This window comes from Mus caroli, chromosome 14, assembly GCF_900094665.2.
Source record: "Mus caroli chromosome 14, CAROLI_EIJ_v1.1, whole genome shotgun sequence".
NCBI classification, from domain to species: domain Eukaryota; kingdom Metazoa; phylum Chordata; class Mammalia; order Rodentia; family Muridae; genus Mus; species Mus caroli.
Genome location: NC_034583.1, coordinates 51,216,552 through 51,232,721, shown reverse-complemented (window position 1 = coordinate 51,232,721; position 16,170 = coordinate 51,216,552). Strand labels below are relative to the sequence as shown.

At 45.9% G+C, this 16,170-nt stretch overlaps 1 protein-coding gene across 5 annotated transcripts in view; it reads left to right on the top strand.

Moving 5' to 3' along the window:
- Atp8a2 (ATPase phospholipid transporting 8A2) overlaps nucleotides 1-16,170 on the top strand; it is a 527,640-nt gene that overhangs the window by 166,734 nt on the left and 344,736 nt on the right. For all 5 annotated transcript variants that reach the window (XM_021182071.2, XM_021182073.2, XM_029469107.1 and 2 more), the window contains 10 exons: nucleotides 517-605; nucleotides 887-931; nucleotides 3,177-3,252; nucleotides 6,341-6,446; nucleotides 7,136-7,218; nucleotides 8,087-8,136; nucleotides 10,667-10,736; nucleotides 13,171-13,255; nucleotides 14,564-14,703; nucleotides 15,402-15,540. In XM_021182071.2, the coding sequence (XP_021037730.1) occupies nucleotides 517-605; nucleotides 887-931; nucleotides 3,177-3,252; nucleotides 6,341-6,446; nucleotides 7,136-7,218; nucleotides 8,087-8,136; nucleotides 10,667-10,736; nucleotides 13,171-13,255; nucleotides 14,564-14,703; nucleotides 15,402-15,540 (883 nt within the window). The remainder of the gene's footprint in view (nucleotides 1-516; nucleotides 606-886; nucleotides 932-3,176; nucleotides 3,253-6,340; nucleotides 6,447-7,135; nucleotides 7,219-8,086; nucleotides 8,137-10,666; nucleotides 10,737-13,170; nucleotides 13,256-14,563; nucleotides 14,704-15,401; nucleotides 15,541-16,170) is intronic.

Here is a 16,170-nt window from a genome sequence, read left to right as displayed (position 1 = left end):
TGATGCTGACAGACCATAGCTAGTGATGCTGACAGACCATAGCCAGTGATGCTGACAGACCTGGCCAGTGATGCTGACAGACCATAGCCAGTGATGCTGACAGACCTGGCCAGAGAGGTTACAGAAGCTTCATTTCTTCATTACACAAGTGTAGAATTAGTAATAGAAAAGGTTTTGTAAATGTCTATGAATTAAAGTACATCACTTATGATTGATTTGTTTACCTTTATAGACTCACATTTAAATTTCATGCAGGTTTTCAGATATACAGACAACTTCATGTCTTGTTCCTTGCATCTTATCCCACCCATCTTTTTAAAAATTACTTGTTTATGTGTATGGGTGTTCTGATTGTGCATATGTCTGTGTACCACATGATAATCCAGAAGAGGGCCCTAAATTCCCTGAAGCTGGAGTTCCAGATGGTTGTGGCCTACCTTGTGGTTGCTGGGAATTGAACCCAGGTCTCTCCAACCCCCTATTACTCTCTCTGCATTTTGTTCATTCTTTGCTTAGGTAAAATACCTGTTTTCAGACAAGACTGGAACTCTTACATGTAATATCATGAACTTCAAGAAGTGTAGCATTGCTGGTGTGACCTATGGGTGAGTATGTTTGCCAGCTTCGGGCGACCCCATTCCTAGTCTTCCAACAAAGCATGGCTGTTATTTTGTTGTGTTGAGGGATTTGGATGTGTGGTTGCTATTAAATATGTTAAAGGAAAAAGTGGGTTCCCCAGTGAATCTTTAAACAGCTAAAATATGACTTGTCTCTTCAACATTACTGAGAGGTCCCAGGGCACCTGTGGATTTGTACACATACTCTGAGAATCACTCATTCTCTGTGTTTGGATTCATCTCCTGACCACTCGTTTTTTTCCTGCCAGCCACTTCCCGGAACTAGCCAGAGAGCAGTCCTCAGATGACTTCTGGTAAGTAAAGTCTAGCATGTCTTACAACATAGGGGGGACACATCAGGATAGTCTTAAGTCTAAATATAAATTGTAAATATGTTAGTCTGAAAAAGAGCCAGGATAAGGTTTAAATTCAGATGGGGTTTAAATCCACACCACAGAGCTTGTAACATCAACAGCCTGACTTCTGTCTAGCCCTTTCCATTTACAGCCACCTGCAACTTTTTAACTTATTTTTTAAAATTCTATATTTCAAAATAATATTTTTACACTATTTAAAAACTATAGACATTGTAGGGCTTTGTACATCTGGGGAAGATCCAGCTCCCTCTGCTCTGCTGTGGCCAGCTCACTACCCCAGGCCGTCTTCCCAGTCCTTTGAAAATATTTACTTTTTGTATTTCTTTAGCAGATGAACTTTTAACTGTGACCTTGGGGTAGGCTGTTTTTCTTCATCATGTTGGGTAGCTAATTTACTTTTTACCAGGACATTTCTGTCTTATAAATTTCTCTCATTGATATTTGTATTATTTCTGTTAGGCAGATAGTTGGGCTTTGAGTTGATCCTCAGGTTTTGTCATCTTGCTCTTCCCTTCTCCGTGCGTGTCTCCTGCATTTTTAACCTTTCTTCCTTCTTAGTAATTTTTATGCACACTCACTTCTATTTCTCAGGAGCACACTCCAGTTCTTGCTTTTATCTGCCCATTTCCTCTGTTCTCTCTTTTGTGTCCAACACCTTAGATTTTCACTGAAAACTTGGTGAGCACTAGATGTGTGCTCATATTTAAGACCTTTAAATCTGGTTTGATTTTGTGCGTATGAGTGTTTTACCTGCATGTGTGTCTGTGTACTGTATGCATGCAGTGCCCTCAAAGGCCACATGTGGGTACTGGGAATTGAACCTTTTTAAAAGAGGAGTTTTGATTTCACAGTAAAATCACCAAGACACAGAGATGTCCCATAAAATACCTACCTCACACAATGCTCTCAGTGATGAACTCTCTGCCCTACTCCATGACCTCCATGATGAGAGTCCCCCACCACAGTGCATTCAGGACTTCCCAGGAGCCAATTGTAACATCTCAGGGTCACTGCAGACCACATCTGACATCAGGGTCACTTAGTGTTATATGATCACCCTGTGAGCATGAACGTGTGCATACTGATATATACCTATCATCATAGCATCATGGGAAATATGTACACGACCCACCAAGTCCTTGATCTGCCTGTCCACCCCTTGTCATAGACACCCCACCCTGGGGGCTACTGGGATATTTTCTATCTCTATAGTTCTGCCTTCTTCAAGATGTCTGAGTTGTCACCTGCCGAACTCGACTCCTTTTACTTAGCAATCTGCGTTTGATGTTCCTTTCTGGCCTTGCTTGGCTTGGTAGCTTCATTCTTTTGAGCTCTGAGTGAGACTCTTAGGTTTGGAATGGTTCTGTTTTGATCCCTCTATGGGACGAACCTCACATTTCTTTCTGGTTGTGTTGGCTGTTAACATGTGTTGAGGGAGTGCTCTTGCAGGCTCATCATGTGGGCCTGAAGTCTGTCCTGTCTACTGCTTTCTCTGTGTCTCACAGGTACCTTGTGCTTCTTTCAAGTACCTCACATCCCTCACCTCACAGGTACCTTGTGCCCCTCACAGTACCTGACACAGCACAGGTACCTGGCATGCTTCACAGATATTTTGCGTCTTTCACATAGGCCATTCTTCTGCTTTCTAATGTTCCATGGGGTTACCACCATGAGCTATTAGCTGTTGTTTTACCTGCTGTACTAATCCATTCAGAAGTAAGACTGACATGGCTTGCTGGTGGAGGTGAAAGAGTGTGTGGGAAGCACACTCGCTCCAGTCTGACAGCCCACAGCTGTCGATCCAGTATCCTTTCTTTTGTTTGCTGTCTTCTCTTCACTGCGTGTGCTCTGGCCATGAGTGATGAGGGACGGGATAGTCCTTCCTCTGGGTTGTTTTTTTGCCTGGTAGTTATTTAAGGACCAACTTACATGACACTCATAGTGTTGATACACTTGTGATTCTTACTCTTATAAATCTGTTGTTATTTATAAGAACTTGTAGCAGTTTGCTTATAGAAAGGGTTAGGGACTTAAGCTATTTTAATGCTTGATTCATCATTCTAGATCCCTAAGCATTGATTGCAGGACTATGGGTTTTTTAATTTGGGGTTCTTTTGGAGGACGGATTCTCTCTAAGCAGGGACTTTTAAAATTGAAGAATGGATCTTCTTCTTCCTTCCAGCCGGATGACTTCTTGTCCCAATGACTCATGTGACTTCAATGATCCCAGGCTGTTAAAGAACATCGAGGACCAGCACGTGAGTGTACCCCTCACCCCTAGGACAAAGAGCGACGAGTGGGTCACTGTTCATATGTGACATATGCTGGCTTGATCTTCTACAAGTCTTAGGTAGAGGACCACAGCTGCAGTGAGTTCAGGGGAGACGCAACCTTGTCCTATCCAGACGACAGCATCTCACATACCCAATGATGACCCGTGTAGGGCTGAGCACTCATGACCAGTATTTCTCAGCATTGTGGCCAGTGCGATTCTCTGCTCTCACTCAGACCAAGGTAGAGGCCAGATTGTGTCTTTGTCATAAATATCGATATTCAGAAGGCAGTTTGACAACATGGCCAGCCAACAAAACAACAATAGAAGGCTTTGCCCTAGGACCCACGTGCCTTCCTTCCGAGGGCTTGTCCCTAGGCTTATAGTACCACACATGAACTTTCTACTCAATTGATTATTACCTTTGGTCTTCTTTGAAATAATGGGTTACCTTTTAGGCACAGAGATGTCCCCTCTAGTCCTCCCACTTAGGGTTCTAAGCCCCTTCGCAGAAACTTGCTTAGCATCTCTTAGAGACCAGACACTGTGGGTGTGGGTCAGTGAAGGATGAGAGGAGATATGCGGAGTTACCAGCTAGTGTGAGCCTGCCATGCTCCCTGCACCCCCCTCCCAGCCCAGACACTTTGTCTACATGCAGTATCCGGCCAGGTGACATGCACCTCACTTGGAACAGTGATATCAGTAAGAACCATGACCATGACAGCTTAACCCTGGGGTCTCGATCCTGCCTGAACCAGCCACAGTGCCCCCAACAAGGCTTGTAGATCAGAAAGAGGATGGATGTTTGTGCCCTGACCTTGTCTTTGAACCTCAATTTCAGAGTGTTGTTTCTGTGGACAGGAGAACCGTGTCTAGTGGGAGGAGAGGGAGAAGGAACTAGGGTCTGTAGGTCGTTCTATGTCTTCTGGTTCTGCTGGCTTCTAGATCCCCCTCCCCCCAACAATGACCCCTGAGCCTCAGACCAGGAGCTGTGTTGTACCACTGGAGCTGAGCACCACACAGTCACTTGCTCTCTGCATTTTGGTCAGGTGTAGTTTTCTCTAATAATGTGTCAAGTGTATTTACACATTTAAGAAAAAAAACTATAACAACAATTAAAGAAAAAGGCCATGAATTTTAAAGAGAGCAGGGAGTGGGGTGTGACACAGGAGGAGTCAGAGAGAGGAAAGGGAGAGATGATGCAATTATATTTTAATTTAAAAAAAAACCTAGTTTTTTAAATAAGCAAGTGAGCAAGCCATGGGGAGCAAGCAAGTTAGCATCACCCCTCCATGGCCTCTGCTTCAGTTCCCACCTCCAGGTTCCCGCCTTGGTTTCCCTTAGCGATAGAATGTGACCTGAGGGCTGTTAGCTGAAATGAAGCCGAGTTGCCTTTGGTCATGATGTTTATTGTAGCACTAGAAAGCAAGCTAAGACGCGTGCCTTGGGAATCTTGGAAATGGAACTGAAACTTAGGGAGCAAGGACTTAGTTCCAGGTGGAGACTAAACTAAACCTAGTTACGCCAGCATCCCAAATGACAAGACAAAGCTTACGTCTGAGTCTGCAAAGTAAACCACAGCAAATGTACAGAAAAAAAGATTTATAAGAAAGAGCAGTAGACAGGAGTATCTTGCGCATGACCACTGAAAGGACAGCTCCTTTAGACTATTAATTTAATAGTGTCTATGCAAGCAAAGAAAGGATGAAGGTGGCAAGGGATGATACTAGACCAGAAGTGGCAGGCCATGGGGACCTGGAGTGTAGCTAAGGGTCTGAGTTCTGTGTAAAAGGGAATGGAGGGCTCTTCCTGGGTCCTAATTGAGGGTGCTGGGATCCAGGTCCGTATGCAGCTACTGTGGTACAATTCTTGGTTAGTGTGTGGGGAAGCACTGGGCTTGTGCCAAGCAAGTTAAGATAGAGAATAAAAATGAAGGTGGAGTATAGGAAACAACTTTATTGGCTTAGTCCACCAACTACTAGGTTATAACTTAACTAGTTTGCTTCCAGCCTGATGGGTTAACTGGCCTCAGGTCCTGTAAGGGGACCAAAGTTTAGGAGAGCAATCACAGTGCTGTTTGGCTCGGCAGGCCCACAGTGTAAGTGTTCAGCCTCCCAAACCTTGATGAACACACTGCCTGATGCACATTAGTTACCTGAGTGTGTTTGGGCAATAAATGAGCAGTGTGTAAGCCAGTTCTGGTTTTATAAGACTTAGAAGTCCTTGGTAAATGGGAAAGTGTACTGTATTCTAAGATTTCAGATAAAACCATAGGATTCTTTTTCTTAAGGATGAAAGGAAAAGTTTGATTAAACAGGGAATTTTAGGAGTGGATAATAGAGAGATTAGACACTCAGAATACTAGATGGTGGTGGGCAGGACAGTGCCTCCTGATGGCACCGGGGACTATGTTCTGAGGCACAGGGCAATGGGCTCAGGGGAAGTGACTCAAATCATTACACAGGAGAGCCCACTGAATGCAGGCAGATGGCTGTGGGCATGAAGGGACACTGAGAAAAATATGACTTGTTTGAAGACCAGAGTGTCATGAGGTGGGCTCTATGGAGGGAAAGTGTCTGGGCATGGAGCAGTGTTCTCAGCCTGTGGGTTGTGATGCACGCCTTTGAGGGTTAAACAATACTTTCACAGGAGTCTCCTAAGACCACTGGAAAACAGAGACATTCATATTATGATTCATAATAGTATCAATTACAGTTATAAAGTTGCCATCAAAATGATCTTATGGTTGGGGATCACTACCACCTGAGGAAAGGTTGAGAGCCTCTGTCCAAGAGTCTGAACTTCTGAACTCTGTGTCAAAGCAAATGGCAAACTCTTGTTGGGTCTCTTTTTCTTGCTTTGAGACAAGATCTTACCCTATTTTCCCTGGCTAGCCTCGAGCTCGTCTTGTAGACCAGGTTGGCCTTGGACTCATAGACATTCTCAAAGTGCTGGGATCAAAGCTGTATGCTGCTTTCCCTGGCCTCACCCTGGATCTTAGAGCAGGTGATGGCTTGAATCCTCAATGCATTACAAGTCTGGGTGACTGGCTAACTGTGTCTTGCTGCTTTTAGCCTACAGCCCCTTGCATACAAGAGTTCCTTACCCTGCTGGCTGTGTGTCACACCGTTGTCCCTGAGAAGGATGGAGATGAAATTATCTACCAAGCCTCGTCCCCAGGTGAGGGCTGTTGCTGAAAGTGCCTGGTTGCCTTTTTCCCCGGAGACCTGGGTGTGTTCAGTTATTCTTGGAAGATGCTATGGTGCACCTTGCCCCACAAGACCTGCGGTTTGCCTTTGACCTCTCTCCAGTTCATGAGCGTGGGTGTCAAAACCCAAGAGAGCTAGTACCAGGGTGTCCCAGCTCTCACGGTACTCTGGTGGCAAGGAAGAGCCCAGGCTGTTTTGCACATCCTGGTACAAAATCTTGGGCTAGACAAAGCTCTCAAGAGAGAACCAGGTTGGCTCCTTGGCTGCCTCACCCACAACACCCCATGGGGGATCAGGGCAGTTGCCCTTCACCCCCTTCTTAGGGTCTGAATCAGTACTGCAACTGAAGCATGGCCTTGCTGACTGATCTGGGAGTCTTCCCTGAGCTGACCCCTCAGAGCATGGCTGGAGTGTAAACTACCGTGGTCCTGGTGACGTAGCTTTGGGGTATGCCATCTCTCCAGTAGGAACACCCACTTCAAAGCCCAGTGTCAAGAAGAAGGAGTGCGTCCATCTGTCCGTCCGTCTCAAGTCTTTGCTACTGTGCACCTTAACACCAGGCCTAGTCCATCACGATGGGTTTTAGTATGAGCATGATATTTAGCAGAATCCGGTCATGACAAGGGGTGAACCTGTGTGTTGCTGGCTTGTTGTTGGCAGATGAAGCTGCTTTGGTCAAAGGAGCTAAGAAGCTTGGCTTTGTGTTTACCGGGAGGACGCCGTACTCGGTCATCATCGAAGCGGTAAGGGGCCAGCACTTTGGAAGATGGTGTACATGAAGTAATGTGTTGATTGCAAATATGATGGCAAAATTTTGTATTTGTCTACAAGTGAAAACATAGGTTAGAAATACTTTGTGGAGACGCCGTGGTCTCACAGGAGGCAGCAGCATAAACATGGTGTTTGGGGCTGTGGGAATTTTAACTTTTAAAAAGGCTTCCTCACAATCTTTCACTCATGTCCATGAAATTACCTGTAGCAAGGAATATTGCCAGTCTCCTCTCTCTGTTTTCCTAAAGCCGAGAAGTACCTTCTGCCTGTTTCTAAGGTAGGCCCTGCACCTCGGTAGCACCATCAGGCTCGTGGTTGCATAGTAGGACCTCAGACTACTGGGCATCCATTTCAGGCTATGATGCTAACTCACTGTGAAGTGTGTGGAAGTACAGCTCAGACCCGGCTGGAGATGTTAGGTGACATCTATCTATCTATCTATCTATCTATCTATCTATCTATCTATCTATCTATCTATCTATCTATCTTTACAAAATGCATAGATCCCTACATTCATAAGCAGAACTGGCCCCAAGGTTTCAGATGGTTCTAAGCAGCTTAGACCTTCCATTTTCCACACTTGGAAGTGGCTACACAGCAGTATTTAGGAGCCTGTCACAGAAGGAAAATGAGAGTGTTCTACCAGAAGAGGGCGCTCTGACCCCACCAGACTGTGAGAGCACAGTGCAGACTTGTAAATGCCCATGTAGAGAACTAATGGAGTGTGCATGTGCATGTGCGTGTCTGTGTGTCTGTGTGTATGTAATTAGGAGGGCTGATTGATTTGAAATTTTGATATTTTTGCACTTCAGGTAAGCCTTCTTTCTTTCTGTTTTGTAGATGGGACAAGAACAGACATTTGGAATCCTCAATGTTCTAGAATTTTCTAGGTATGTTTCTCCTTCATCTACTTGACATGAAACATTTCATATATATTGAACTGCTTCAACTGCAGATTTTACTGATTGTTTGGCACAATTACTATTTAGACATTAATCATGATAAGTGCCCCTCTCCACTGCCCCCATCTTAGAATTTAAGGGTTTCATTAAGGAGAGTTCAGATGGCAACTCCATTTTCTTCTCACAGCAATGTTAAACCTCTCCAGCCTACTTTGCCTTTAGCCTTCTAGTGCTGGGTGCTGGGTGTTCTTACATCGGCAGCTGCAGACATGTGCAAGGCTCAGAGAATGTGGCGAGGGCGTAGGCTTCATCGTCTCAGCTCAGGTTCTGTGAGGTCAGGCCTCCATCTCTGTCTGAGCAAGAAACTAATGTAGCTACAGAGCAGATGTGGTCAGTTTATCCTCTCAGGAGGCTTGGCCTCCAGGAGGCCACACTCCCAGGATTGTCCTGAAGCCGTCACACCCAGACATTTCTTTAAGACCTAGGAATATTTGTCAGATTCTCTGGCTCTCCCAGGGCTTTCATAGTTTATTCTGAGGAGTGAGTCTGAGCATGTCTCTCTCTTCTTGCACACTGGACGGTCAGTACGAGGGCAGAAGGGCAGCACTGGGGAGTGGCATGAGCAGAGCTGTCTTCAGGTACTAGAGCAAAGTCCTGTTGTCTTTTGTCTTGAGACTACCTTTGCCTGATATCAAGCATAGATGCAGCTGGGCATGGTGGCTCAGGCATATAATGCCAGAAAACAATGCTGGAAAAACTGAGGTAGTGGGATCACCCCAAGTTCGAGACCAGCATGAGCTACATAGTGAGTCCCAGCACAGTCTCAGAAAAAAAATACTTAGTTTTCTAGACATCTTTGTTAAATTGTTCACAAATGGCTTGAAAGGGGCGGTGTTTTTATATCATCACAGAGGGAATATTTTCCTGCCTGATGCTTACCCGAGAGCTGTGAGCTTGGTTGTGTGGGTGAGATAAGCCATAGGGTGGCTGCTGATGGTGGTAGTTCATGACGGCATGGTGACAGTGTGCCTGTGTGGAGCTTCTAGTGGTGTTTCCAGCTCCTCAGACCTTTTGTCTCCTTTTCTTCATTCTCTTTCATATGTTGTATGTGTGTAGCATGCATGTGTGTGCTCTTCCATGCATGTGCATGTGGAAGCCAGAAGTAGAAATCCGTCACCTCCAGCTTAGTCCTTTGAGACAGATAAGCCATCACAGTCTCTCACAGAGTCTAGAAATCATGGTTTAGATTGGATGGCCAGTGAAAAGCCATGACCTCCCTGTCCCCATTCTCCAGGTCTCAGGGTTATAGATACATGCCAGTATGTCCTGCTTTTATGTGGATGCTGGTGATCCATCCTCCTCTGGTCCTCATGCTTTACACTATGAGCACTTTGCCCACCGAGCCATCTCTCCAGCCCCTAATGCATCTCCTGTTGGAAATTGCTGCCCTGTGCTGAATTAACTGTGGCCAGATGTTAACAGCCAGATAAGAAGGAAGCTAAAAGGGATGCACTGAAAACAGGGGACTGTAGATGGAAACACAAGGGTCTAGTGCTTAAAGGGATGGATGAGGAGGAGTGAGAAGAAACGCCAGTGGCGGTTACAGGTTCTGATTCTTTTTAGTGGATGCATCATTTGGCTGATGCCATTTCCTTCAGTAAGATTTCCTTGGAGTAATCTGTGGTCATCTGCTTTGGACATTAAGAAACAGAAACAGCTTAGGTGACATTGCTAAGGACACCCAACCTCTAGAAGCTGAGAGAGGATGAAGACTCCACCGGGAGCATGCTGTGGGTCAGACTGGCTGCAGGTGGGGGATGCATTGCAGTAGGAGGAAGTGTGGGCAAAGCAACAGAGCGAACTGCTGGGGAGGAGGATATAGGTCTTGTGTGCTTGAGCAGAGTAGTCCACGAGAGGGTCCGTGGGAATTGGGTCAACACTGGGGGTGGGGTAGGAAAAGAGGGTGGACCTCAGGCAGCAGAAGTCACCGATTCTCAGCATGTGGGCTTGACCCTGATAACAAGTGGGTAAGGAAGAGTCTGTGCAGCAGTGGGGGAGAGGGTGTGTCTGGGGCTGGATGAGACAGGTCTAGGAATTGGTAATCTTCTTCACTAATTAAAAGAAACTGTACAAGGACCTTTGAGGTGTGTTGGGTCTCCCACCTTGTTGTTTGCAAGGGATGGCTCTGGTTACCGGAATGGTTACTGATAGGGTTGAGTGATTCAGTGTGCAACAGCACATGGGCAAATGTTCCTTTTCTGGCCCACTTGCAAACAGCCATGCAATGAGTTCTTTACGGTGGGACAAGGCATACAGGCGTCTGTCCATTTGGTAGATATGGGTAAACTCTACTGTTGAAGCTTTACTTTGAAGAAAAAGCGATTGAGAAACGGACCTTGACATGTCTAGACTGCATATGTTTTGACTTGTTATTAGACCTGGTCCTATAATGCAAACAATGATGACCTTCCCTTCTTGTTTCTTTTTGTCTTTCTTTTTCTCTTCTATACTATTACAGTGACAGGAAAAGAATGTCTGTCATTGTCCGACTGCCATCAGGACAACTTCGACTCTACTGCAAGGGAGCCGTAAGTATCAGGGGTGCGGGGGCTCAGCCGACCCCTTGGAGGCTGCTTTGCCAATGCATTGCTTTCCAAACTGCTACTCACATATCCCTCATGGTCTGCCCAGAGCTGAAAGACAGTCCTAGCAAGCCACTAGGAACACAGGTTCAAGGTGAATTAGATAAGAGTGGACAGTGACACAGAGTGACAAAGAGTGAGCTTTGGACATAGAATCCTTGGCGTAGCGATCTGGTTTTGCCACCATTGTCTGGTGTCTGTAATTGATGGCACCCTAGTGATCTGTGATCATCCGTCTGTCCTCTGGTGTTGCTGGTTCCCCAGCGGCTATTCTTGTCTATGGAGACAAAAGTCATATTCACAAGTAGACCTATATGGCCAGTGTCCTAAGCCTGGCTTTTTCTCCAATATTCCTAATAATAAGCAGACTCCAAAGGTGTTATTGCTAAGGAAAGCTATTGCTGCTTATGGGTTATACAGTTGTAAAATTGTATCCCGTTGTGTGGTGGCTCTGTGGGATGAAGGGACTAATTCTCAAACTTAATTTGAGACTACGCCAGGAGTAAGGTACTGAACCTGGATTGGTGGTGAGTGGCAGAGGTTTCTCATCTCCATCGTCATGGTTACATTAAATTATGATTGGGGCTTTTTTGATGATAAACATTGTATGTCGCTTTTAAAGGAATTCCATTTGGCCCCGAGGTCATAGTGTCCCAGAGCGACCTTGTTTGTAGGCTCTGTTGGTGTGTTGCGTGTTGTAGCTGCAGCAGCTGGAAGAGGAAGGCTTTGGAAGCAGGAGAGTGTAGGCAGGGAAACGCTGCTGGTGCCCACCGCATTCATCATGGTTAGTTCTGTCCCAGCCTGCCCTCCTCCAACAAGATAGTTTAGTTTTTAAGAAAAGTGTCTTGAGATGCAGCTTTACATAGTGGGGTACCAGGAGCATACACGCACCCATTCAGGCTTGCCAGTGTGAGTGACAGGCTGCTCCAAACTGGGTGCTTCTCATCAAATGTGAGTCAAAACAAAAGCTCCAGGCCTGTGGTCACTTTGGTTGTGGGAACTTCCATATTGGAGGTTGTATCTGAATAACTTAGGGTATGCGGTTTAGTCTTTTTACTTCTGCATAAAGATGTTACAGTGTGAGCATACTAATTTATAAAACAACAACAAATTAGCTGGGTATGGTGGCTTGCATCTATAATTCCAGCACTTGGGAGGCAGAGGCAACAGATTTCCGTGGGCTCCAGTGAGATCCTGCCTCAAACAAACAACAGACAAATAACCAACAACTAAATCCATCAACAAACAAAAACTCCAAATCAGGGCTGATAAAATGACTCGGCAGCCAGGATGCTGCCAAGTCTGACCACATTGACTCAACCCTTAGGTGTATATGGTGGAAGGACAGAACTGACTCCTGCAGGCTGTCCTCTGGCCCCACACTCTCTTGCTGTGACACATCACATTGCACACACACACACACACACACACACACACACACACACACACACAATCAATAAATTAAGAATCCAAAACTTTCTTTTTTTCCATATTTTTTATTGGGTATTTATTTCAATTACATTTCCAATGCTATCCCAAAAGTCCCCCACATACTCCCCCACCCACTCCCCTACCCACCCACTCCCACTTCTTGGTCCTGGCGTTCCCCTGTACTGAGGCATATAAAGTTTGCACGACTAATGGGCCTCTCTTTCCACTGATGGCCGACTAGGCCATCTTCTGATTCATATGCATCTAGAGACATGATCTCCGGGGGGGTGGTATTGGTTAGTTCATATTGTTGTTCCACCTATAGGGTTGCAGATCCCTTCAGCTCCTTGAGGACTTTCCCTAGCTCCTCCATTGGGAGCCCTGTGATCCATCAACTTTCTAAGCACTGCCATGGTACAGCATAAAGTTCGGAGCTGATCTCCTAGTGTGAGTCCCAGTCTAAATGTAGCCATGGGAAAGATAGAAAGTTACTTTCAGGCAGTGCAAATAGGTAGACAGGAGACATAAAATGTTTAGATTGAGCCCCCATCTCTGAGATATCACATCATAGGTATACACACCAACTCCAAAATCTTAAAATACCCCAAATCTGAAGCCGTTCCATGGGTGCCTGTGCAAAGCCCAGGGTCTGAGTTTTGTAGACGTGTGTGCAAAGGTGTACACTCTAACTGCCTTGATCACGTCTCTGCTCTCAGAATCTTCCCCCCATTGTTGTTCCTTTTTTATTTTTATTTTTTAGATACACAGCAGCTTTTGGTATTGCTATGTGCATCTTACAGAGCTCATGTTTGACAGCTCCACTCTGCCCAAGTCAAGTATTGTCCTGTTCATTACGTAGACACGAAAGAGAGCCTTGTTTATTTAGCGTGCCCACTGGCAGACTTCCTTTGGACTTTGCCAGTCTCAGTGGATGTCTCTCCTTTCATAGGATAACGTCATCTTTGAAAGACTCTCAAAGGACTCAAAGTACATGGAGGAGACGCTATGCCATCTGGAATATTTTGCCACAGAAGGTGAGTGAAATTTTGAGATGCTGCTTTGGATCCTGCCGGTGAGATGTCATGTGCCCGTGGCTGCTGCTCAAGTGGGAGGCGAGCCTTCGGACAGAGGCGTGCTTCTCCTAGGACTGACTTGCTTCTCTGGACTGGTTTTACAGCTGCTTTCCTTTGTCCCCTCCCACAGCCCGTGACAGTGAGGAAGTAAATGGCAGAGTCCAAACTCGGTTACCTGTGTTAGACTCTACCATGTCATAGGTGTCTCTAAAACAGAAGGCAGCTGACCCACAGCAATTAGAGTCACAGATGTCCCTTTCCCCAGATACTCTAGGGGTCATTTCGATGACCTCATGCTATCACTTGTCCAGGACTTAAGCAGATACCAATCCCCCTGCTTACAGTGAGCAGGGAAAGAACTTTCTGGAAGCCTTTGGATCACGGTGATGTCATATTTTCCTGGTAGTGAATGTGATGACGAGTGCGTAAGTGCTGACTGCTGCTCTCTCACGGTGGTATGCTTCCGTGTCTAGACACACATGCACGCATGTGAGGGCATGGCTGCCTGAGAGCCAGGCTCTTCCATAACACAATACAATAGGCACTTTATTGATGTCCTGAAATGTGCTCCCTGGCTCCTTCGCTTTCCAGCCGCCTGTGGCCCACACACACATGAGCCACACAGATTCTGTACCTCTCTGCAGTGGGAAATTTACTCGTGGGATCTCATGCACTCCTACATTTATGGGAAGGGCAGTTTATGTTAGTTTATATAAAGGCATGGGGGAGAGTGTGAGATACCCTTCTCAATGCTACAGCAAGGCACTTGGCAAAGGCTTCCCGAGAAAGAAGGGGTTTATTTTGTCTGGGAGATTGAGGGCACAGTCTATCAATGGTGGGGAGGCATGGTGACAGGAGATGGGGACAGCTTGTTCTAGTTGCATCTTGGGAAGCAGAGTGAGATGAAGGCTGACTCACACATCTCTCTGCTTTTTATTCAGGATGGGACATAGGACATAGCCCATGGAGAGGGGGCACTTATAGTCTGAACGGGCATTCCCACCTGATCCTAGAAGCACCCTCTCAGACATGCCCAGACATCGTTTTACTAGACGACTCTACAGATTATCAAGCTAGCAATCAATATTAACAATTGCAGTAGGCAATTTAAAAGTTTCCCTTTGTCGCTCTGTGAATGTTAAGTTACAGGAACCTAAGAAGCAGGTGGCCTCTTTAATTTTTGAACCCACTGACACAAAAGGAGCTGTGTGATAGTGATGTCCCTTAGCAGATGGTGTGCCCCACCACTGACCCGTGGTTGTCTTGCAGGCCTGCGGACTCTGTGTGTGGCCTATGCAGACCTTTCTGAGAATGAGTATGAGGAGTGGCTGAAAGTCTATCAAGAGGCCAGCATCATTCTGAAGGACAGAGCCCAGAGGCTGGAAGAGTGTTACGAGATCATTGAGAAGGTAACTATACAAGACTAAGAGTCAGCCCGGGGAAGCATGTCATCACATTTGTTGAGCAAAGTCTTTGGATAGGAATCCATTTGTTGTCTTGGGATACTGTCATTCTCTCTAAATGTCTTTGTGAACTCTTAGTCAAGAATATCACGACCAAGAAGCAAACTGGGGAAGAAGGGGTTTATTCAGCTTACACTTCCACATTGTTGTCCATCACCAAAGGAAGTCAGGTCAGGAACTCACACAGGGTAGGAACTTGGAGGCAGGAGTGGATGCAGAAGCCATGGAGGAATGCTGCTTACATGCTTGCTCCCCATGGCTTACACAGCCTGCTTTCTGTAGAACTTGAGGCCACCTGCTCAAGAGTGGCACTGCCTACGGTAACCCTGGCCCTCCCATTCTAATCGTCCATCAAGAAAATGCACCAGAAACCTGCCTACAGGTCAATCTGATGGAGGCATTTTCTCAACTGAGGTTCTTCTTCCCAGGTGACTCTAGGCTGAGTCAAGTTGACAAAAACAAAACGTGGCACCCAGGTACCACAGAGCGATTGATGGGATTGTCTTAAGCAGCTCAGTGTGATCGATGGTCTGTGAATGTTTCAGAGCCGGGTGTCAGTAATGAGTAAGAACCCTGTCAGGGATGCCAGAGCTTCTGTTCTTAAGGATGAACTGTCCCTTAACTGATGGTATTTTCTGATCTAGAATTTACTGTTACTTGGAGCTACAGCCATCGAAGATCGTCTTCAAGCTGGGGTTCCAGAAACCATAGCTACTCTGTTGAAGGCAGAAATCAAAATCTGGGTGTTGACAGGAGACAAACAAGAAACTGCAATTAATATCGGTAATCAGTTTCCTAAAATTCCCCGGGCTGGTTCTTGTAAAAATTTGTGTTCTTTGAGTGTTGGCAGTTTATGGATCTCCCTTTGGTTTCAAAGATTCACCAAGAATCCAATGATATGCTCATATGGGTTTCTATTCTGCCTATTATAAATGTACAGAAAGAGCGAGCAAGCGAGCGAGCGAGAGAGAATACCTGTGATACACCCCATAGATACAAGGAGGTTAAACAGTAAGAAAGACCCAATTGAGGATGCTTCAATCCCTCTTAGAAGGAGGAAACAAAATAATCAAGGGAAGCTTAGGGAGGGGGTGTGAGAGGGGAGGGGAAGTGGAGAGGGGGCAGGATAAGGAGAGAGGAGAGAAGCCCAGAGGGCCAGGAGAATGAATGGAAATATGCAGCTGCCCAGGGTGGGGGCTGGGGGATGACCTCTAGAAAGTTCCAGAGACTTGGGATGGGAGAGGCTTTTGGTTAATTTTAAACCACCTGGGTCTCTGGCATTATTGCCTCAGGAGACCTTGCATTTTTTTTTTTTTAAGATTTATTTATTATATGTAAGTACACTGTAGCTGTCTTCAGACACTCCAGAAGAGGGCGCCAGATCTCCTTACGGATGGTTGTGAGCCACCATGT